Below are 23,686 nucleotides of genomic sequence, written 5' to 3' on the forward strand. Positions count from 1 at the left end.
CGGGGCGCCGGAGACCAGCCCGAGACGCGCTCGGTGTGCAGCAGCCGCAGCAGCAGCAGTGGCGGCGGCGACCAGCGCTCTGGGCACCAGCACCAGCACCACCAACCCATCTGCAAGATCTGCTTCCAGGGCGCGGAGCAGGTAAGGCCCGGCGGGATCCCCAGGCAGCCGGCGGCGGCTCCAGCTCGCAACGGTCAAGCTTTCAGCACCACGGACAGCGCACGCCTCCCTCCCAGTTTGCCTCCAGACAGGCTCCTCTGGTTCTGCCCTGTGAGCGCTAGCTCCAGTGTGCGTTCCCCTTTCCCTTCCTGTGAAGGCAAATAAAAATGTCCCAGTGGCGAATACTGGGTTTAATTTCATCTACACTTTTTTTTCCCTTCATGGCTTAGCAGGTACATGTTCCTCAGGTGCTTTAGTGATAATGCCAAAAGTACCTTTTGTGAATTATTCGATGAATTTTGGTTTATGCTTAGAAGCAAACCTATCAGATGTAAGATGAAGTCCGTTTTCTACAGATCTATCTTGAGACGGATGTCATATCACAACCAGAAAGGGCAGAGTCTTTCCTTATTGCAAATCTGGGTGACTTAATCTCATGGATATGAAAAGCATGTGATAGTTTTTACAAGATAAATAGGAATGGACTTTGAAAGAAAGGCAATTATGCCAACAATGTATGTTATATTTTGTCAGCAACACAATTCTAAAATTATAAACACCATTGTAGGTGCATGCAAACTTATGTGAGAGTAATCATGCAGAGGAAAGGATAGCATATGTCCCTTACAAATGTGTGGTCTGAGAAAACATTAGGTGTAATGTTTTTAAAAGTAAGGAAATTGCATAAGAATATACAGGCTTTCAAAAAAAAAAAAAGAATATACAGGCTTTCAGGAATATAGTGCTCTAAGTCAATATTTATGATGCTACATTTAGAAAAATAAAAGCATAATGCCGCTTTCTGGGATGCCGTGCGTTTTTTCTTTAGCAATGATTAAGAATAACTGCAGAGGAAATGCATCTGACCATCCACTTAAAAGTTATTAAAGAGATTTAATAGTGCAGCCTTCCCCCACGGGTATTGGGAGCTATATCTTGCAGACATTTTGTATGTTGGTAGAACATTTATGTCATAACTGTAAGTAATATCTTTGAAATAGTTTTAAGACTTTAGTTTCATTCCCATCAGAGGTATCAAATTTTAATTTCATTTCCTAGGATAGAGCCTGATGCTGTATCCTGAGTAAATGGCTTTGAAAGAAAAGAAAGGAAGCATTAGGTTTTTAAAATAGAGCCACAGACACAAATATTCACACTGAGCTGTTTTCTTTTTAGGGTGAGCTGTTGAATCCCTGCCGATGTGATGGGTCAGTTCGGTATACACATCAGCTGTGCCTGCTAAAGTGGATCAGTGAGAGAGGTTCCTGGACCTGTGAACTCTGCTGCTATAGATACCATGTTATAGCCATTAAAATGAAACAACCTTGCCAGGTAAGCAGTTTCAACATTTATTTTTCCTGAAATAATTTTGTTAACATGAATGCACTTAAGCTTAGTTATTGCTAAGGATATTTACTTATGCTACTTAAAAACATTTTGTGCAAATTACAGTAAAACCAAGATTTAGAATTTGTAAACATGTGTTTTGAGAAAGCCATGACGTTTTATCTGAGAAACTCAAAAGACATTTTAATTAAATGGTTTCCTTCATTAATTTTTTACTTATTGATAAAATGATACCCATCTTTTTTCTAAAAAGGCAAGTTGGTAAAATGACTTATACCCCCACTTACATCAATTTTATTCATTAGAAATGTTACACAATTGATTTTATTAATATTTTGTTAACTTAAGCATTTAAGCTCTAGTGGGCTCCATTTATGGAGAACAGATACAAGTAAAGCAAAACTTTACTGGTATGAAAATTTTGGTTGAACCTATTAGTTCTAATCTGAATGCTCTTTCCACTTAACCAGGCTTTCTTTTTCATATGATGTTCTTTTGCAGTTAAATTTTTGCTGATTTTTTCTTTGCTGTGTTCAGCTACATAGTGGATGCAGAAGTAATCGCAACAGTTACTCTCAATAATACTACTGAAATAGTGTTCTTACATATTCTTAAACTTTTTGTGTTAATCACATAGTAACACAATACACATAAATCTACAAATGCCCTGGAAAATAAGCCTAAAATTTATTGTGAAACAGATTCAGGTTCTTTGAACAGACAGGTAGAATATACAATATTAGGAATGCCATCTTAAGGAAAAACAGAATAATGTGTAATTAATGTTATCTGGCAGGCTGAAGTTCAAGTAGAAATAAAAGAATAGGGTTCAAAACAGAGGCAAAGGAATAATGGAAGGAAAAAGAATAGGGAATTGCGAAGTTGGGAGGGGAAAATGTAATAAACTCTCGTGTTCCTTGTTGCTGTCTAAATCATCCAGTTTGGTTTTTATTCAGCAATGTAATATAGGTGGAACTATTAGTGTTTGCGGAAGGAACCTGGAAGCTGAATTACTAGTGCATTAATAATTTAAATTTCATAGTTTAAAATTTGTGCATCCTTTATATAGTTTTCAATTAATTTGCGTCTCTGATAGTCTCCACTTAATGCATGATTAGCAAGCACAAAATGAAAATATGTATTTCTCAAGCTGACCTAGGGCTTATGAATAATTTGGAAAGAGAAAGCATAAATAATATGGATGAGTGATATTATCATGCTGAAGACAGGCACAAACCTGACACCTTTTCCCAGAACCTCTGATTGAACTTCTTGGATATCAATTTATGAATCCATGACAGTTGTCTTGAAAAATAGATGAAACCATTTTCAAAGACAGTATATAGGTAGTATAACTGGATCTACAACAGTTTTATCTATAGAAGGATGTGGGAAAATAAGAAATGAGAGAGTTTTGGGCTCTAGAGAAAAGTTCCATGAGAAGAGCTATGGTCAGATACTCATTGGCTGAAACAGAAGACTATTTCAAAAGCTTGAACTTATGGCAACTATATGTTAATTCATTTGGGATGATTAATTTTGAAGTAAATAGAGATAAGTACTTGGTGGACATTTTAAAATAGAGAAGAGATAAAGAGCTGGGGAAAAATAGTATTTACTAATTTTAATCCTATAGCAAAAGGAATTGGTTACTACTGTCTCTTGCTTCATTTAAAAAAGATTCCATAGTTATTTTTAAGAAGTAACTCCCCAAACTGAGCATATTATTTTCCTTTTCCCCAAACAGAACTAAAACCCAAAAACTAATCCAGTACTACTAGCATATTTAGGATTAATTTTATTATGAAATCTGTAAATACTACTATTATCTGTAACCTGATCTGATTGTTGTAGTGACCTACAAAATCATATGTAGAAACAAAGTTGATATGAATGTGATGATGATAGCTCAGAACATGCTGGAGATGAAATAACTTTCCAGGACTACATCAGATACGCTTGTATCTGTGTGAGGCCAATCCCTTGTGAGCAGGTGATTTCTTGGATGTAGACCAGAACAGAGAACAAATAATAATATTCACAAATACTTTGCCACGCACTGTTCTAAACGTTTTACGTATATGGATACAGATATTTAATCTTCATGACAAATCTAAGAGGTGAGGAATATTTCTGTTTTACTCAAAGGGAAACTGAGGCACAGTAAAGTTAAGTAACTTCTACTAGGTACCTATCTAGTAAAAGGCAAAGTCAGGATTCAGACTTAGTCAGTCTCGCTCAGGGCCACCCTGTTGGAAAGTGTGCATCTCAGTCCCATCCTAGCCACTTTCATGTTTCTGAATCTGTCATGACTTGTTCTGGAAAAGGCTGTAGCAAGCAGGAACTAGTTTCAACCTGGATCCCTAAGATGCTTTGGGAAGGTTTTGACTGTCTACTGTTGCATAATAAGCCACCTCAATACTTAGTGCTTTAAACAACAACTGTCATTTATGATCTGTTCAGAGTCTATGGGTTGATGGAGGTCAGCTGAGATGTCTTTCTCTGCATGCAACATCACCTGAAGCTATCATCATCCAGAGGCTTAACCGGATTGGAACATCCAACAAGGCTTGCCCATTTGACCTGGTTTTGGTGCCGGCTGTTGGCTGGAAGCTCAGTTGGGGCTGTCACCTGGTGTCTCAGTTCTCCCTCCATGTGACTGCTGCTTTTCCCTGTGATAACTGGGTTCCAAGAGCATGAAAGTGAAAATTACAAATCTCTTAAGTCGTGGCCTTGGAAGTGATGTGGTTCCCCATCTGCTGCATTCTTTTGTGTAAAGCTAGACAGAGGCCCAACTCAGATTCAAGAGAAGGGAAAATAGACTCCACTTCTGGAGTCTGGCCCTTCTTTTAAAGGGAGTGGCTATCTTTATCCACCATAGGTGTTAGCTTCTAAAATGGCCCTGCCTTCCTGACCTGGTCTCTGCGTTTGGTCCTCATGAAGTCCAGCTAGATCAGCACATATCACCATAACTTCCCTTCCAGGGCTCTGAACCAAAGGAGGTTAAAACAGTGTATGCAAGAACTTACCGGTGGTGCTTGATGTATATCCTCAAACACTTTCATGAGCGAGTATTACCATGTTGTATTTCCTTGTGCTCAGAGGAAGATGAGGACAGAGAAAGGCAAAGAGCAGTTATCAGGAAACAGTTGTGTGTGAGGAAAACATGCTGCAGTGAACCTAACACCTTAGTTTCACTTGTTTTTCTCATTGAGATTTGAATTCTTTGAGAATTGGAGTCTAACCTCCCAATTTTATTGGATTTCAGTGATGCTTGGCAGTATGACCCAATAGAAATCTAGCAGATGTATCCTTTGCAACATAGTTAAACCTTAATTGCCATATCATTAGCAGTAGGAGTTAATTAAGACATTTGAGGTAATAAAAATGCATTTACCTTCCTATCTACTGGCAGAATCTATTTTATTTATTAACATATCCAAGATGATGCGTTAAGGACAATTTGAGAGTAAAGGCTAGTTCTGTTTTGAATCTGGCCCAAAATTAGTGAAATGCGTGGACTTATATGATCAACTTTATTTTGAGATGTTGGGAGCATTATACATTAATTAAGCCATATTCCAGTTTATGAATGGCTTCAGTATTTTTTCCAGAGGCATGATGGATCTTTGAAGAGATAACATTTATGGGATAAAGTATTGTATGTGAAATTTTAAACTTTCTATAAAAGACAGACTGTACTGTCTAAACGAAGAAATAGCTATGTAAATGGAAGGTAATATCTATGTTATTTTAGAAAAGCTACTTAAACTCTTTGTATCTCCATTGACTCATCTTCAAAAAGGAGGTGACAATGGTACCTGTCTTATACCTTATTTTGAGAATTAGACACATTAATATGTGTGAAATGCTTAGAATGACACCTGGCCCATAGCAGATGCCATTTAAATGCTGACTCTGGATATTATGATCCGTTCAGTCAGCTTAGAGATGGGGACTTTCACTTGCTTACTTCCACAGGTCCTTCTTGTTTACTTCTCATTGTGTCTCAAAGTGAAGTTAATGGCTCCTCTTTCCATATCCTTCTTTACCCTTGGATTTTTATTCCCTGCTTTTTCTGGGATCCCACCTCAGTTTCTGACCAAATCATTGACATCCGTGATGAATGAATCAGCATTTTTAAAAGCAAGTGTAATGAGATATAATGATCTCAATGCGGTGAGCATATTTACTCTCCAGATGTCCCTCACTGTGGGTCTTATTTATGTCCTTATTGGAGTCTACTCATAATTGGAGCAATGAGATGCTCTTAAATGTGGCCAAGCACAGGGCAGCACTATTCAAGGTCAGGCAGCCATACTTTGTTTATGCTTTAGAACGGCCCCTGTCAGGTGGGGTGCATGTAACCTGTGAGTAGGTAGAAGGTCAGAGAAGTCTGAGATTTCTGGGGGACAATCACAGAAGAGGTAATGGCTGAGCATCAGTCACAGGGAATCGTGGTGGTCACCAACTTTCCTTCTTCCTCCCCCTTCATTGCTTGGAGCACCAGAGGAAAGGACCAGTGTTATCTGCCTGTCTTGCCTACTTGGGAAGGGTTAGAGACTTGCATGTGGTCCATAGACCTTTTCAGGGATTAGGCTTTGGCCATTGTTATTGGCCTATACTATTTTTTATTAGCCTTTTCCTTACTCCTTTTCCTTTAAAACTCTTCTAATATACCGTCAGAAGCAGATAATCTTGTAGCAGTAAGAATGACTGGGAAATCTCTTAGCAAAGAGAAGGACTTGAGATTATTTTTCATTTTTATCCATGTTCATAAAACCCTGGGATTCCTCATAATGGATTTGAATCAGAGGGGAATTAGCTAGCAGGTGGGTTTATTTGGCTATCCTTTTCAGGTACAGCTTCCAGACCTTCCTTCTTGTAAAACATATACATAGAACTTTAATTAACTTTCTGAGGAACCCGTGGTCATTATTTTTCTAAATGGGACTCCATCATGAAAGGGGCATTTCCACCTTCAGAACTGATTGCTAGTAGGGTGTAGCTGATGTGGTAGGAGGAGCTGACAAATTATCATTGAAAACTGACTTTGGTTTTGAAAATGTATCAAGAAAACATCAGAGCATGAACTGTATCTGCATTGCATGCTGTCATTTGAAATCATTCAAGACATTTGCATTTCATGGCTTAAAAATGTCTGCATATGTGCAGCCTGTGACCCAGTGAGCCACCCCTTTGACTTTTTCTCTGAGTGCTGCTCTTACTTCCATTCTCTGCAGATTTAATAACAAACAACAAGCTGAGGGGAGATTTTTTTTATTACCATGCCTGAATAACTAAAAAGCAATGCTGAGATGTAAGATTTAAATGTCTATCCTGGCATATTTTGTAGGTGACTAAAAATGTCAGAATGAACAGCACATCACGAGGCAATTTTCTCACCTTAGGAGTTATTTTTGTTTCATTTGCTTACTAATTTTTAAAACATAAGAATCTGTATTTTACTCCCTAGAAGAGATGAATGATTTTCCGCTGAATAAAATATGTAAATTTTACTTTGTATATTACTATGACCATCTTATCTACTGTACAGACTACATGTACAGTGATTTTACAATTTCCCTAAGCCAGATGGTTCTGAGACAGTGGTAAAAGGAGCCAAAGGTCATTTAGGGCATTGTGCCCTGGTATTTGCTTCTAAGCTATTTAGAATGAGGCTTGGGGACAATGTGGACCCTATAGATGATACCCTTCAGGACTTCCGTCTCTGCACACCTTCTACTTTTCTACATTTTCCAGTCCTTTGAAGTGCATTTCCCTTTGGACACCTTCTTCTTCTGTGCTTTGTTTGCCCCTCACCCAGCTTCCTGTAGAAGAAAGAACATCTTAGGCAGAAGTGGGTCGACTCATGGGTTAAAGCAAGTCAGGATGGCAAGAAGATTTGGCAGTGGTTGGGTAGAGGAGCCTTGTCATTGGCTCCAAACTGTCTTCACTTGATAACATTTGTATTACTGTTTAAATTAGTGGTTAGAAGACTTTTCCTCTGCAGGGTCAGACAGGAAATATTTTAGGCTAGGAGGGCCATTATAAGCTAGTGTCCTAGTATGAAAACTGCCATAGACACTGTATAAATAAATGAGCATGGCTGTGTTCCAGTAAAACTTTACTTATAGAGACTGAAATTTGAATTTCATATCATCTTAATGTGTCAAGAAAGAGTATTCTTTTTAGAAAAAATGTTTCCCCTGCCATGTAAAAATATAAAAACTCATGGACCACACAAAAACAGGCGGCAAGCTGGGTTCACCCAGCTGCATTTGGTAGTAATTTAAGCATATGGAGTATTGATTTGGACTTAGGTTTTTATGGCCTCTTAGAAAATTCAGTGGGTGGGATGTTTATAAATTTCTATGTTTCTTTGTAATTTTGAATGAACTTATTCTAAACTTACATTACTTAGAAAATGGTGGCATTTTAGCTCCATAATGAAATGCTATTAACTTCTCAGTATTAAATATTAAAACCATTGCTTCTTTGAAACAGTTTCTTGGTCATATCAGATTCAAATCCTGAATTCTGAGGAGTCACTTTGGTTAAGTCAGGAGTGGAAAGCAGGGGCATCTCAGAATAAGTGTCCTTGGAACAGGCTACTGTCCTCCTCTCTGTGAGTCCTGGAAGACATTTTAGACAATGCTCTTACCCCGCCCCAGGCTGTCTTCAGTCCAATAAATATCCTTGGAATATTCCCTTCTGAATGTCTTGAAATGAGATTATTTTAATTTGTTTAGGTTTCTCATCTTTCATTCTGAGGGACAAGCATAGCAATGAGTGGGACAGGTTTTAGAGCACATTATATAACACAGCTCAATATTGCTGACATTCATTTTCTTGGCCACTTTGTGGGCATTCAATGAATATTTATGGTATGAATGAATAAATGAATGAATAGATGCATACCTGAGTGTTTTTGTAAGGTGGCCAGAACCATGGAGGTTATATTATTTCTGCAGCGAGAATATGACTTAGGGAAATCAAATTGCTTTCGTTACTCATACATGAGCCATCTAATAATTGTTAATTTTCAACTAGTATCTCAAGTTGATCTTCTAATAATGCTATTCTCAAGTTGCCTGGGCAAGTATGTTCAGTTCTTCAGACCATAGGAAAAAAAGCCTTGAGAGTAACACAGGGATCTGTCTTTTTAAACCTAAAAATTTTTTTTTTATACAAGCTTCCAGTAAGACATATCTGCTCTTTTCAAAAAATAAAATGTCATGGAAAAAGACTGTGAATGTGGAATTACCCATGTGTGACACCCTCGCTTTCTTGAGATTGTCACTGGTTGAAGGGTTTCTTCTAGCATTTGTTCAGGGAATTTGAATAATTTGTTGGAAATTTTACCGTATGATCATGGATATAGATGAGCTGCTAAGAGCATCTACTGGATATAAATTTTTGGTGTGAAATCTGCCACCTGGCTGAAAACAAGGTGACTTGTTTTGATGAGCAGTTTGCACAGTTGTAGCATAACTTCAAAAATGATTTTCCACCGGTGAGTATAATACTCAAACCTGGGGAGATGTAGCCAGAGAACAGGCTATTTCCTCCTCACTAATTTCCTGCTTTGCCTTGGCATGTAGCTGTGCTGTGATGTGACTGGTATTTTGCTAAAGGGATTGGTATGAAGGAAACTCGGCTTCTTTCTATTTTGGGACCTTCTGAGAGTAGAAAGCGATGACTCTGAGGGCAGAATGAGAGTACTTCCGACCCTCCAGAATAGCAGGGAATGGACTGATGAGTAGATAATTATCTACAATTACAAGTAAATGGATGGCAGACAGAGGAGTTGGCCAAGAAAAACTGCATTGTGGTTTGTGCTTTCTGTATTCTTGGATATCTGACAACATCTTCCCTATGAGCGTAACTCATAATTCAAAAGCTGTTCCACATGATTTAGCCAAATGAAGTCGATGCAAGAAGAAGTGGACTGGAACCTGTTATTTGGGAAGATATGACAAAAACCCGGAAACATTTCTATATCGGCAAAGTCAATAAGGGAACTTACTGAGGACACATTTCTTATTCCATCCTTCCCTTAGGAGTGGAATGCTTTGAAAACTACCGTCTAAAAAGATGCTCTCTCTCTAGTTTTTACCTCTTTGAGTTGGTTCATTTTGACCGATGACACCTGGACAGTGGATGTCCCTTCATTGCAATGATAGAGTTCCATTATTGCCTTCATGTGCCTTTTAGTTTTACTTCACTTTTTGGTATACTGATTTGGTGCGGGTGGCCAAGTGCTTAATTTGGACCTGGGGTGTTGGGGGTTGGGGGGATGCCGCCCATAAGTATCCAGCTCTTATTCCAGGAACCCCTCCAGGCACTCCGTTGTTTAATATGGTCTTGTGGTTGTACAAGATTCCATCTCCCTACTCCATTTGTGTCAGGACTCTGAGCTACAGAATCATTCAAATGAATAAGGGATTGTTTCAGAACGCTTACATAGGCTTGCCTTGGTTTGTTCAATCTGTTAGAAGAGACTTTTAAGAAGGAAGCCTCTTTCACACAATGTGAGGGGATTTTTCTTATATTCTTATTAACCACTTTTCCAGAGCCCGCAGGAAATACTTTTGCCCTGTTCTCTTTCCCCCCAACTCTCTCCCTAGTATTAACTTGTTTCCTATGTTGTATTTGTAGATTTAAAAAGAAATAAATATGTATACAAGGGCCCTCTCTATTTTTTTTTAAATAAAGGAAATACAAATCGTAGAGTAGTAAAGAGCACAAGATTTGCCAGGCCTGTATTGAGCATTCAGTAAATATCTGTCTTATCCTTCTTCCATCTCTTTCTTCCTTTTCCTAACATCATCTGACTCTCATCTTCTGTGTGGGAATGAGTAGGTGGGAGGTTTCCAGTGAGACCTCCAGCCCCATGGAGAGAAGGGCATAGTGAATAGGGGGAAGGCTTTGCCTGCGTGGCATTCTCTAGGGCCAACCACACCACGCTTTCTTCCCCTGGAAGCAGAAAGAAATTTTGAATGCAAAACCACCTTTCCATCTCCTCCTAAACAGTCTTTGCTTTCACAGTGGTCTCTCTCAGTCATACTATCATAGCTTCTGTTAAATTCATTTTCAAATCTAGACAAGGTTTTCAGCAATTTGAGAAGTAGTTGAAAGACATTAAAACATGCTAAGCCAACAAGATTACAACTAACTGTGCCAGAATTTTTTGGGTAGCTGTGGGTGACATGGTTCCTAGGCTATGGAATGAAAGATGCTTTGATATTGGAAAGATGTTGAGTGATTTGGTGAAACATATAAGGATGGGTGATGAATCTCCCTGCCTCCTGTCTACTTACTCCCCTCAAGCTGAATACCACTAAGACCGAAAATAATATCTGTTACAGAAAATAAAACTTGAAAAAGAAATATGCTTCTTTATTGTGGACATGATTAAACTCTACTACAGTAAGCTTCAAGGAAAAACACCAGCCATACCTTGAATTGCCTGTGGGGAGAATTCCAGTATGAAGTGATGATGGATCCATGATTATTCATATAATGTGACACAGTGACGGATCGGTGTGTGTTTGTTTATATTTTGGTCTGGAAGATGATTTTACTCATGTTCCAGAGGTAGCCTCAAAGTATTTTTTGTTGTTTTTACTACATTACCGGTAGTAGAAATGGGTACTTTTAAATTGATAATTGGTACTTTTTTATTCTTTTTTCATTTATTCAACACATAAACCACTACTACATAACAGACACTGTTCTAGGTCATAGAGTTACAGAGTTGGTTATCAACAAGCAGGGCCTCTGCTTCTAGAACTTAAATTATCGATGGTAAGGAGCAGAAGGTAAACAAGGGAGCAAATAAATACAAAAATTAGCTAATTATAGATTGTGTTAATGATGCTAATGGAAATAAACTGGGTGTGAGAATTAATTTTATGTGTCCTGGGGAGCCCAGGTATTTGGTCAGACAGTATTCTGGGTATGTCTGCGAAGGTGTTTCTGGGCAGATGAACACTGAAGTTGGTAGACAGACAAAGCACACTCGAAAGCAGATGGCCTCCCTCGTGTGGGAGAGCTGCAGCCAGTCAGTTCAAAGCCCGACTAGAACAAAAAGGCTGACCTTCCCTTGACTGAGAGAGAACTCAGCTTACCTGTTTTCAAGCTGGAACATCATTATTTTCTTTGGATTTCAACTGAAACACTGAATCTTTCTGGGTCTCGAATGTATCAGCCTTTGGACTAGTAGGCTTTCAGATCTGTGCTTTCAGCCCTCTTGATTCTCATGCCTTTGGACTTGCACTAGAACCACAATCTTGGCTCTTTTGAGTGTCCAGCTTCTGATTGCAGATCTTGGGACTTGTCAGCTTCCATAGTTGTGTGAGCCAGTTCCTTATAGTTACTCTCTTTACACACATGCATGCACACACACACGCGCACACACACACGTGTATATACAGACAGTTCCTAACTTACAATGGTTTGACTTACAATTTTTCAGTTTCATGATGGTGTGAAACTGATATGCATTCAGTATGCTCCTCAGCTTACAATGGAGTCATGTTAGAACATGAACTCTTCATAAGTAAATGAACATCGTTGTATGTTCCTCACACTCATATGTATACATACACACATACACACACACACACACACACACACACACACACACACACACATCCTATTGGTTTTGCTTCTCTGGTGAAACCTGACGAATATACTGGATGATTAAAAAGAGTATGCTAAAATGGATCATGTGATACTTGATTAGAGTGGGGTACATTCTTATAAACTCATGCTCTGCTTAAGCATGAGTTTATATAAGCTATATATTTGTAGCTATTTCTATATTGACTATGCATTGTAATCATTTCTATATTTCATATATATGTAACCATTTCTATATGATTACATATAGAAATATATGTAACCAGATAGAAATTTACATATCTGTGAAATATATATAAAGGTTACATATATAAATTTCTATATGTATTTGTAAATGTTTCTATATGTAACAATTTCTATGTTGATAGAAATGATTTTTATAGTTTATATAAACTCAGGCTTAAGCAAATCATGAGTTTATATCGATGTATTCCACTCTGATCAAGTATCACATGATCCATTTTGTCTCTCTTGATAGACATGGTTAAATATAGAAATATTTACACATATTGGCCAGGCGCGGTGGCTCAAGCCTGTAATCCCAGCACTTTGGGAGGCCGAGACGGGCGGATCACGAGGTCAGGAGATGGAGACCATCCTGGCTAACACTGTGAAACCCCGTCTCTACTAAAAAATACAAAAAACTAGCCGGGCGAGGTGGCGGGCGCCTATAGTCCCAGCTACTGGGGAGGCTGAGGCAGGAGAATGGCATAAACCCGGGAGGCGGAGCTTGTAGTGAGCTGAGATCCGGCCACTGCACTCCAGCCCAGGCGACAGAGCAAGACTCCGTCTCAAAAAAAATAAATAAATAAAATGAAATATTTACACATATGTGCTTATACTTTGATTAGTATACGTATATATGTTTTCTAGCTCTTATCTGTTGAGAGGGTTCAGTATTAGTGGCACCTGAGTGAGAATAAGCTCACCTGGCACCAGACGTCAGTTTCTAACATCATTCTCCAATTAAAAAAATAGTCACATGCAATATGAGACTGGAGCTCCTTGTAGTGCCAGGTTGTAAAGAAGTGCTTAAAAAACAAAAGCAATAGGGATAAGTCATCAAAGGGACACAAGAGCCAACCTGGAAGAACCCCTAGTGACTAAAACTGGAAATATCTGAGCAACAATTTAGCTTGGATTGTAACATGAACTATAATATAAAAATCTGTAGGTGAACACCAATACAAATAAATCATCAAACAAATAAATAAATGGGAGAGAAAAGACAAGTCTCCCTTACAGAATTCCAAATAATTGCACTGGTGCTTCAATGGTAAAATTCTCGCCTCCCAAATAATTTATGTATATAATCTCCCCTCCAGGAGGTACAGCTCAATTCCCCCTATCCTTTGTACTTAGTGACTTGTTTCCAAAGAGTAGGTTGATAGTAGAGTGGAAAGGATGTGGAAATACCTTTACAATTGAGAAGGCTAGCAAATTCTACGTAGCCAAGGTGATCAAGTTTAATATTATCAGTGATAACTGATAGCATTATCACTGGTAAGTCATGTTGATCGCATGTGCCTCTGGTATGATGTGATGAGATTATTTCACCTGTGGTCTTCCTCTCTAAAACCCGTAATTATAGTCTAACCATGAGAAAAACGTCAGACAAAACCAAATTGGGGGCAATCTACAAAATAACTTGAGGAGTACTTCTCAAAGCTGAAGAATAAACAGGATAAGTCTCAGAAACTGTCACGAACCAGAGACTAAGGAGAGATGATGACTAAATGTAATGTGGTCTTCTGGATACAGGATCTTGGAAAGAAAAAGGTCATGAGACAGAACTAAGTATGGAGCTTAGTCAATAGTAATGTACCAGCGTTGGTTTATTAGTTGTGACAAATAAGACTGTAGCAATGTAAAATATTAACAGTAGGGGAATTGGGTTCAGGGTGTGTGGCAATTGTTTGTACAACTTTTGTAACTTTTATATAAATAAAAAATTACTCTAAAATGAAGTTTGTTAAAACGAACAAACAAAAATAATGCAGGGTGATTTATAATCCTTTGGGTATATACCCAGTAATGGGATGGCTGGGTCAAATGGTATCTAGTTCTAGATCCTTGAAGAATTGCCACACTGTCTTCCACAGTGGTTGAACTAGTTTACAGTCCCACCAACAGTGTAAAAGTGTTCCTATTTCTCCACATCCTCTCCAGCACCTGTCATTTCCTGACTTTTTAATCATCGCCATTCTAACAGATGTGAGATGGTATCTCATTGTGGTTTTTTGATTTACATTTCTCTGATGGCTAGTGATGATGAGCATTATAAAGACACATGCATATGTATGTTTATTGCGGCACTATTCACAATAGCAAAGACTTGGAACCAACCCAAATGTCCATCAGTGACAGACTGGATTAAGAAAATGTGGCACATATACACCATGGAATACTAAGCAGCCGTAAAAAAGGATGAGTTCACGTCCTATGTAGGGACATGGATGCAGCTGGAAATCATCATTCCTAGCAAACTATCACAAGAACAGAAAACCAAACACTGCGTGTTCTCACTCATAGGTGAGAACTGAACAATGAGATCACTTGGACACAGGAAGGGGAACATCACACACTGGGGCCTGTTGTGGGGCGGGGGGGGGGGGGAGGGATAGCATTTGGAGATATATCTAATGTAATTGACGAGTTAATGGGTGCAGCACACCAACATGGCACATGTATACATATGTAACAAACCTGCATGTTGTGCACATGTACCCTAGAACATAAAGTATCATAAAAATATTAAAAAATAAAAAAAAGTAATAAAAAAATGCAGGGAAGGCCAAGACTAGATAGAGGGGGTAGGGAAAGTCTGAGGAGGTGACGTCTGAGATTAGACCTAAATGTTGATGATGATCCTACCTTTGAAAAATTATTATTTGAAGAGCATTCTAGAAGGGGAAGAGTGACACCAAAGACTCTAAGCAGGGAAGGACTGTGTGTTTGAGGGAATAAAAGGACCATGTGGCTGGACAGCTTTGAGTGAGGAGGCGTAGGAGCTGTCATGAGGAATTGGAGTTTCACTCAAGAGCAGTGGGAAGTTGTTGGAGAGTCTCAGGCAGAGAAATAACATAATAATAATGTAATAGATGCCTTCAGTTGCTTTGTGTAGACTGGACTGGAGAGAGGCAGGGCTAGAAGCATGGATGCTGTTAAAATGTTCCTTTGGTGGACAAAATGGTGACCTATGCTAGGATGATGGCAGGGATGAGGAAAAATGGATATGTTTGAAAGATGCCTTTAAAGTAGAAGCAATAGGTTTTTAATTTTGTTTTACAGTTTATTTTTGGCAAAAACATGTGGACTTTAACTTCAAGTTATTTATAGTCTTTATTTTATTTATGGTCAATAGTTATTATATATTTTGCTGTAGAAATATTGTGATTGGCTACAGGGTGCTCACCTAAATCCTGATGGTGGTTTGGATGTTTTATAATATACTGAAAATGCACCATATTATATTTTAAAAATCCAGACAGTTTGGAATCCTGAGACACATGTGGCCGAAAGTGTTTTGGGTAAGAGACTTTGGCCTAACATATGACCTGTCCTATAGAGGGAAGTGTTCTGTAGATGCCTGTATGGGGTAGCTGATTTATAGTGTTAGGTGTGGTGGCTGATAGTGTTGTTCAAGACTTCTATTTCCTTGTTAATCTTCTGTCTATTGAAAGTGGGGTATCAAAGTTTACAACTATTACTGTTGAATTGTCTATTTCTCCATTCAATTATGTCCATTTTTTCTTCACATATTTTGAGACTCGGTTGTTGGCTGCAAATATATTTAAGTGTTATATCTTCCTGATGGATTGACCATTAGATTATTGCAGAATGTCCTTTGTCTCTATTTCATAGTTTGTTTGTGCTGTTACAACAAACTACACCAGGCTGGGTAATTTAATAAATAGCAGACATTCATTTTCACAGTTCTGGAGGCTGGCAGGCCAGGATCAAGCCACTAGCAGGTTTGGTGTCTGGTAAGGGCCCAGCTTTCACTTCTAAGTGGCATTTTGTTGCTGCATCCTCTGGAGGGGACAGACACTGGGTCCTCACTTAATGGAAGGGACCCAATGTCAAAAGGGGGATAAATGCCATGTTATCACATGGCAAAGAACAGAAGAAAGCAAACCTACTCCCTCTAGCCCTCTTACAAAGGCCCTAATCCCATCTATGAGAGCTTTACCCTCATCACTTAATTACCTCTTAAAGCTCCACCTCTTAATATTAATACATTGATGACTAAGTTTTAACCTACAAATTTTAGAGGAACATCATCATTCAAACCATAGCACTCTAATAACAAGCTTTGTCTTCGTGTCTGTTTTTCCTGATGTTAATATAGCTACTCAATTTCTCTTTTATTTACTATTTGTATGATTTATTGTTTCATCCTTTTACTGTAAACCTATTTGGTTTTCGCATATAAAGTGTGCCTCTTACAAAAAGCATATCGTTGGATTATAGGGTAATGGATTTTGGACCTGTGTGATGTTATTCCTGAAATACAGCCTTATGAAAATCAAATATTGTAGGAATTGCTTTCTGATTGTGATGTTATCAATTTAGCACAGTCTAAGATTGCCTAATCATGGTGAATATGTGCTGTCTGAGATAATGTTTTTTTTAATCCCTAGATGGAATTGCTGTGAATATTCTGTTCACCTATGCATTTATACAATTGTCCTCTTCCATAACTTGTGAAGGAACAATTTTGTTTTTCCCTGCTTTCCCCTTCCGCCACCACCTGAGACCTGTTGTGAGCAACCGAGGAGTTGTGGAAACCTGTTCTTTTCTAGTAAACAGGAAATTCTTATTGGCATTCACAGTTGGTTGCTTCTTCTGCACCTCCAGAGTGTCTTGATTACGAAGTTATGTTGACACAATTAGCTTTTGTAACTTAAGCACCCTACTGTTAAAAATTTGTTATACATCTTTTAGAAGAGTTGAGACAGTATGAGGATCAGTGTAATATAATAAAAAAAGCATGGACTTTGGCCATATGAAGACCAAATCCAGATTTCAGCTCAGCCACTTACTTAGCTGTGTAAGCAACAATGCCACTCTATGTTGAATTTCTTTTTTTTTTTTTTGAGATGGAGTCTTGCTCTGTGGTCCAAGTTGGAGTGCAGTGGTGCCATCTCGGCTCACAGCAAGCTCTGCCTCCTGGGTTCGCACCATTCTTCTGCCTCAGCCTCCCGAGTAGCTGGGACTACAGGCACCTGCCACCACGGCCAGCTAATTTTTTTTTTTTTTTTTTGTATTTTTAGTAGAGACGGGGTTTCACCGTGTTAGCCAGCATGGTCTCGATCTCCTGACCTCGTGATCTGCCCGTCTTGGCCTGCCAAAGTGCTGGGATTACAGGCGTGAGCCACCGCGCCCAGCCTCTATGTTTAATTTCTTAATGTTGGAAGAATGAAATCAAGTAACATTTTCAAAATGCCTAGCATTTGATGGTCTCTTATTGATTCTTGACTCCTAGTCTTATTAGAACAAGACTTGCAATACATAAAATTGTGTTATATTTTGGGTTTGCTGTGTATTCATTTATTCATCCATTTAATATTTCAACAAATATTTATTAATTACCTACTAGATGCCAGTATTCTAGGAACTGGGGATGAATAAAAGTAAACAAGCCGGGTGCGGTGTCTCACGCCTATAATCCCAGCACTTTGGGAGGCTGAGGCGGGCGGATCACAAGGTCAGGAGATCGAGACCGTCCTGGCAAACACAGTAAAACCCCACCTCTACCAGAAATAAAAAAATTAGCTGGGCATGGTGGTTCATGCCTGTAATCCCAGCACTTTGGGAGGCCAAGGTGGGTGGATCACGAGGTCAGGAGATCGAGACCGTCCTGGCAAACATGGTAAAACCCCACTGAGCCAAGATTGCGCCTCTGCGCTCCAGCCTGAACGACAGAGCACGACTCTGTCTCAAAAAAAAAAAAAAAAAAAGTAAACAAAAAAGACAAAATGTCAGTTAGACTCATACCTTGCAAACAGACTGATAATATATAAGTAGAAATTCCTAGTGAAAGAACTAATCATAAGGAAAAAAATTGGGCAATGAAGGGGGATATGAATTGTTGAGCGATAATTGTTAAAATTTTACATAGAATGGGCAGTGAAGGCTACCAATCCATGATCTTTGAATTCATTGACAGATTTTAAAAAATATATTGCCTTCTAGAAATAGGGTATGCTAGTGAATATTTACCATGGCTTGTTTTCCTTCTGAAGTATATTTTACTCTGTGTTTTAGTTTTCCATGAGTTAACTGGAGAGGTCAATATTTGTAGGTTATACTTTTATAGTTTATATCAGTATGTAAAAACCTTGATAAAGGCGCAGTTTTCTCAATCTATTTTATATCTAGTATGTTATAGTGAGACGTTGGTGTTAGGGGCATGGAAAAAATGAGTACAATCAGACAGACATTAAGAGAAAAAGAATAGTGAAAATGAATTCTGGATTCTGAGAAAAAGGTGGTCAATTTGCTCCTCCTGAGTTGTTTAAAATATGTATGTTGCCATTTTAAGCATTTAATTTATAGAATTATCAAAGCGTTAGGATTTCAAAAACCTCTGTATATGATAAATTAGGTCTACCTGGGATTGCAATTATTTTTAATGTCCATTTTTATAAATACAGTGATAATACAAGAATAAAAAATAATTTTAGACCTGTTTTCTCCTTGGACAAGTACAGTTTTTCTGTTAAAAGCCCACAGTTTCTGAGATGGATTATTTTAAAGAGAAGCTTCATCACATCATTGAATGCCCTCTAGGAACTTGGCTATTTGGAGAATGAATATTTGAGGCTGTAATTTTCAAGATAATGTAATTGGGAGATATTGAAGTGGCTTGTACACGACTTGGCCACTGGAAAAGACACACAATGGCTTAAAGAGGGGAAATAACTTTTTATGTTGCTCCTGGAGCTACACAAATTGATATCTGGGCTTCCAGACTCCATTTGAAATAAATGGCTTCCATTTATCAGTGTGGTAAGATGCTGGGAAGCCCGTATTTTTTGAATCTTTGCCATTGACAGTGAATATGAATATAAAGGAGTTTTAAAGGGTGAAGATTCCTTCCTCTGCAAAACTTTTAACAATATGGAGACATTTTGTTTGAGCTTATGGTACTTAGTCAACCAAAATGGAGTAATCCATTTCCCAAATAAGATGGGAAATGTCATCCATAACTTAAAACCTTTAACTCTCAGAATCCATAAGCATAAGTGGATTACTAGGAATCTTTTATTCAGGAGAAAAGCAATGGTCATTTCATGAGGAATAAGATGTGCTATTTATGAACACATGCAGGAAGGAAGACAGATCATTTTTAGGATAAGTACTCTCCATGCAGCCCTTGTCTGGGTTTCCTGAATTTGGTTGATTGCTTTCATAGTGGACTGGTTTAGATCATCTGTTAAAAGTTTAAACCCTTTCAAAATAAGCCAGTGTGTTCTGAGGGTTTACAGGAGCAAGCATCCTAGGTGTTGGTATCCGTTTCCTCAGTTAGACGTCAGAAGGGCTTCACTGTGCAACTCTGCCCTCTAGTGTTTCACATAAACTACAGTTGTGTTCTTGGAATTTGACTCAGAGTGCACAGAGCTCCATTAGGTTAGAGACATTTCCATGTATTTTTTTTCACCTTTTTGGAAAATAAATTTGACCAAGGTTCCATTTACTTAAAAAGCTTTGCCATTTGTTATTGCTCACCTAATTTGTTTAAAACCAAGGTGTCTATTTCTCTATTTGATGAGATTTTGATTTAATCAATCATTTTCCATTTTCTTTATTCCACTTTGTAATCTGGGCATTTAAGTGTTTACTTCTTAACTATCTTAAGAATATAAAGCATGTGATCTCAGGCATAATATTAAACCCATTTAAAGTTGACACAGTGAGTACATTCAAATTTTGATTGTTCATTGTGTAGCTGGGTACAACAAGTTTAAGTAAAAGATAATTATAACATCTAGTGGTCTCTGGCAAAATACTTGTAATATATTGATGATCAAATATTTTAGATATTTTTCTCAACTAAGAAAAAATTCTTCAGAGGGTATCACTTATTTGGATTAATGTAGCTAAAAGCAACCATTGACCAGTTATAGGGGAAGTTTTGTTATTTGAAAGAGAAACAGTGGTTGTGTTTTGGCTTCTTTTGTTTGGCTTTAGATTTTCAAAGATGGCGTTTTATTTTGCTTAGGGCAACATTTTTAAAGAGAATTAGATGAGAAACCATTTTCATGATGTAAAACTTATGAACTATATTTGAAAATGAGACTTTTAATTACTAAGGATTATTTTACTAATGGCAAGCCATCTTGCTGGAGGGAGACATTTTTTTCCAAGCAGTTTAAGTTCTTAGTTAACAACCAGAGAAACATTAATTAAGCAGTAACTATTGAGGCACCGACCATCTCCTGAGGATCAATCGTTGATGGGAGGATGTAGGGAGAATGAGCCTCTCTGGCAGGTTGTGAATCCCTGAAAATGGCTCTGTACCCTGGAAATAACTGAAAATAAAAAAAGAAATAAAAGAAGAAAAAAGAAGAGACAAATAATTTTATTTTTCTAAATGGGAACTATAACTTTATTTCAGAGTTATAAAGCAATTCAAGAACATTAATAATGGGTATTAGACAAACATTATTTGTTTGGAAGCACATGCATATTCTTTCAGATCAATGAGGACAAAATTGCTCTTGGTTTGATGCACAGAGAATATGACCTATTAGTTACTGAAAATGAATGATGTGGAAGTAGCTCTAAAGAACTTGGTTTGTTGTACTGTCTCTGCCTTATTGTCTAACTCATATACCAAGAACTATTTGAAAGTGTGGCAAAAGATAGAAGGAATGCTATTCTGTTTCAGGGAAAACCATTTTAACTGTAGGTTTCAAGGGTCTTTCAGGTGGAGCTGGGGCTTCTGGAACTGACTTTAGGAGCAGGAAGCTTCCGTTGTATGATGCACACCATCATAAAACTTATTAAATTTATTTTATTCATTTATATAATTTTTCAAGATAGATCATCAAATTTTAATGTTACTGAGTATGAGAAGGTTGTCAATATGGTTTTATTTTCTTAATTACTTTAAATTGATGAATAGAAGTTGTATTTATTTGTTATGGTCAACATGATATTTTGAAATATGCATACATTGTGGAATGGCTAAATTGAGCTAGTTGGCATATCCATTACCTTGCATACTTATCATTTGTTGGGAGTGAGAACACTTAAAATCTACTCTCAGCAGTTTTCAAGAATGCAATACATTGTTGAGAACACATTGACACAGGGAGGGAAAAGCACACACTGGGGCCTGTTGAGGGGTGCGAGGAGGAAGAGCATCAGGAAAAATAATTAATGCATGCTGGGCTTAATGCCTAGGTGATGGGTTCATAGGTAAAGCAAACCACCGTGGCACACTGTTACCTATGTAACAAACCTGCACATGTACCCTGAAACTTAAAATACAATTTAAGAAAAGAATGCAATACATTGTTATTAACTATAGTCGACATGTTGCACAATAGATCTCCTGAGCTTATTTCTTCTATCTAACTCTTATTTTACATTCTGTGACAAACATCTTGTCACTTTCGGCCCTTGGTAACCACCATTCTACCCTCTGCTTCATTGTTTGACTTATAGATTCCATACACAGGTGAGATCATGTGGTATTTGTCTTTTTTTGTGCCTGGCTTGTTTCACTTAACATAGTGTCCCTCAGGTTCATACATGTTGTTGCAAATGAATAGTATTCCATTATGCATAGATGCCACATTTTCTTTATTTGTTCATCTGTTGATGAACACAGGTTGATTCTATATTTGGCTATTGTGAATATTGCTGCAATGACTATGGGAGTGCAGATATCTATGGATCATACAGAAGTTCTATTTTTAATTTTTGGGGTAACCATCATACTGTTTTACATAATGTCTGTGCTAATTTACATTCCCACTAACAGTGTGTGAGTGCTCCCTTTTTTCAACATCTTTGCCGACACTTGTCTTTCGTCTCTTTGCTAATAGCCATTCTAACAGGTGTGAGGTGATATGTCATTCTGGTTTTTGCATTTTCCTAATGATTAAAAATGCTGGGCATTTTTTATATGCCTATGCCTGTTTCATATGTCTTCTTTTGAGAAATGTCTCTTTAAGCCCTGTGCCCACTTTTTAATTGGATTAGTTGTTTTCTTAGTATTGAGTTGTTTGAATGCCTTATATGTTTTGGATATTAACTCCTTATCAGATAGATGGTTTGGAAATATTTTCTCTCATTCTATAGGTTATCTCCTCACTCTGTTGTTTGTTTACTTTACTTTGCAGAGCTTTTTAGTTTGATGTAATTCCTGTCTATTTTTGCTTTGTTGCTTGTGCTTTTGGTATCATATCCAAGAAATCATTGCCCAGATCAATCTCATGGAGCTTTTCCTCTGTGTTTTCTTCTAGCAGGTTTATAGATTGAGTTCTTATGTTTAACTTGTAAACCATTTTGAGTTGATTTTTGTATACAGTGTGATCTAAGAATCTGACATCACTTTTTTGCATGCAGATATTCACTTTCCCCAAAACCATTTATTGAAAAGACTATCCTTTCCCCATTGTGTGTTCTTGCACCTTTGTCAAAAACCAATTAATCATGAATGTATTATTTCTGGTCTCTCTGTTCTGTCCCATTGATGTATGTGTCTGTTTTTATGCTAACACCATGCTGTTTTGATTACTGTAGCTTTGTATTATGTTTTGACATAAGGTACTGTGATGCCTCTAGCTTTGTCCTTTTTTCTCAGGATTGCTTTAGCTATTCAGGGTCTTTCATGGTTCCATACAAATTTTAGGATATTTTTTTCTATTTAAATGAAGAATGACATTGGACTTTTGATAGGGTTTGCATTGAATTTGTAGATTACTTTGTCTAGTATGGACATTATGGACATTTCAACAGGATTAATTTTTCCAATCCACAAACACAGGATATCTTTTCATTTACTTGTGTCTTCTTCAATGTCTTTTATCAATGTTTTATAGTTTTCGGTACACATTACCTCCCTGGTCAAATTTATTTCTAAGTTTTTTTTGGTAGCTATTGTAAATAGGATTGTTTTACTGATTTCTTTTCAAATAGTTCACTGCGTTTTGCATGGTCAGTAACATGTTTTTAGCAGTTAAACGTTTAACAAAATGTAGAGCATATTAATTTCTATGGCAATAAAATAATTATAGTATGCACTACCCAGCAGGCTTTCTATCAACAATGGACCACATAGACTATGGTGGTTCCATAAAACCATAATACTGTATTTTTACTGCAGCTTTTCTATTTTAGATACACAAATACCATTTTGTTCCCATTGCCTACAGTATTCAGTACAGTAATATATTGTATAGGCTTGTAGTTTAGGAACAATAGGTTATACCATATAACCTAGGTGTGTAGTAGACTATACCATTTAGGTTTGTGTAAGTACACTCTGATGTTCATACAAGGGCGAAATCACTTA

At 37.6% G+C, this 23,686-nt stretch overlaps 1 protein-coding gene across 1 annotated transcript in view; it reads left to right on the forward strand.

Moving 5' to 3' along the window:
- Nucleotides 1–23,686, forward strand: part of MARCH11 (membrane-associated ring finger (C3HC4) 11) — a 149,903-nt gene that overhangs the window by 34,699 nt on the left and 91,518 nt on the right. The window contains exons 5-6 of the mRNA XM_011947464.1: nt 2–141; nt 1,336–1,491. Of these exons, the coding sequence (XP_011802854.1) occupies nt 2–141; nt 1,336–1,491 (296 nt within the window). The remainder of the gene's footprint in view (nt 1; nt 142–1,335; nt 1,492–23,686) is intronic.

The sequence above is a fragment of the Colobus angolensis genome, unplaced genomic scaffold, assembly GCF_000951035.1.
Source record: "Colobus angolensis palliatus isolate OR3802 unplaced genomic scaffold, Cang.pa_1.0 Scaffold266, whole genome shotgun sequence".
NCBI lineage: Eukaryota > Metazoa > Chordata > Mammalia > Primates > Cercopithecidae > Colobus > Colobus angolensis.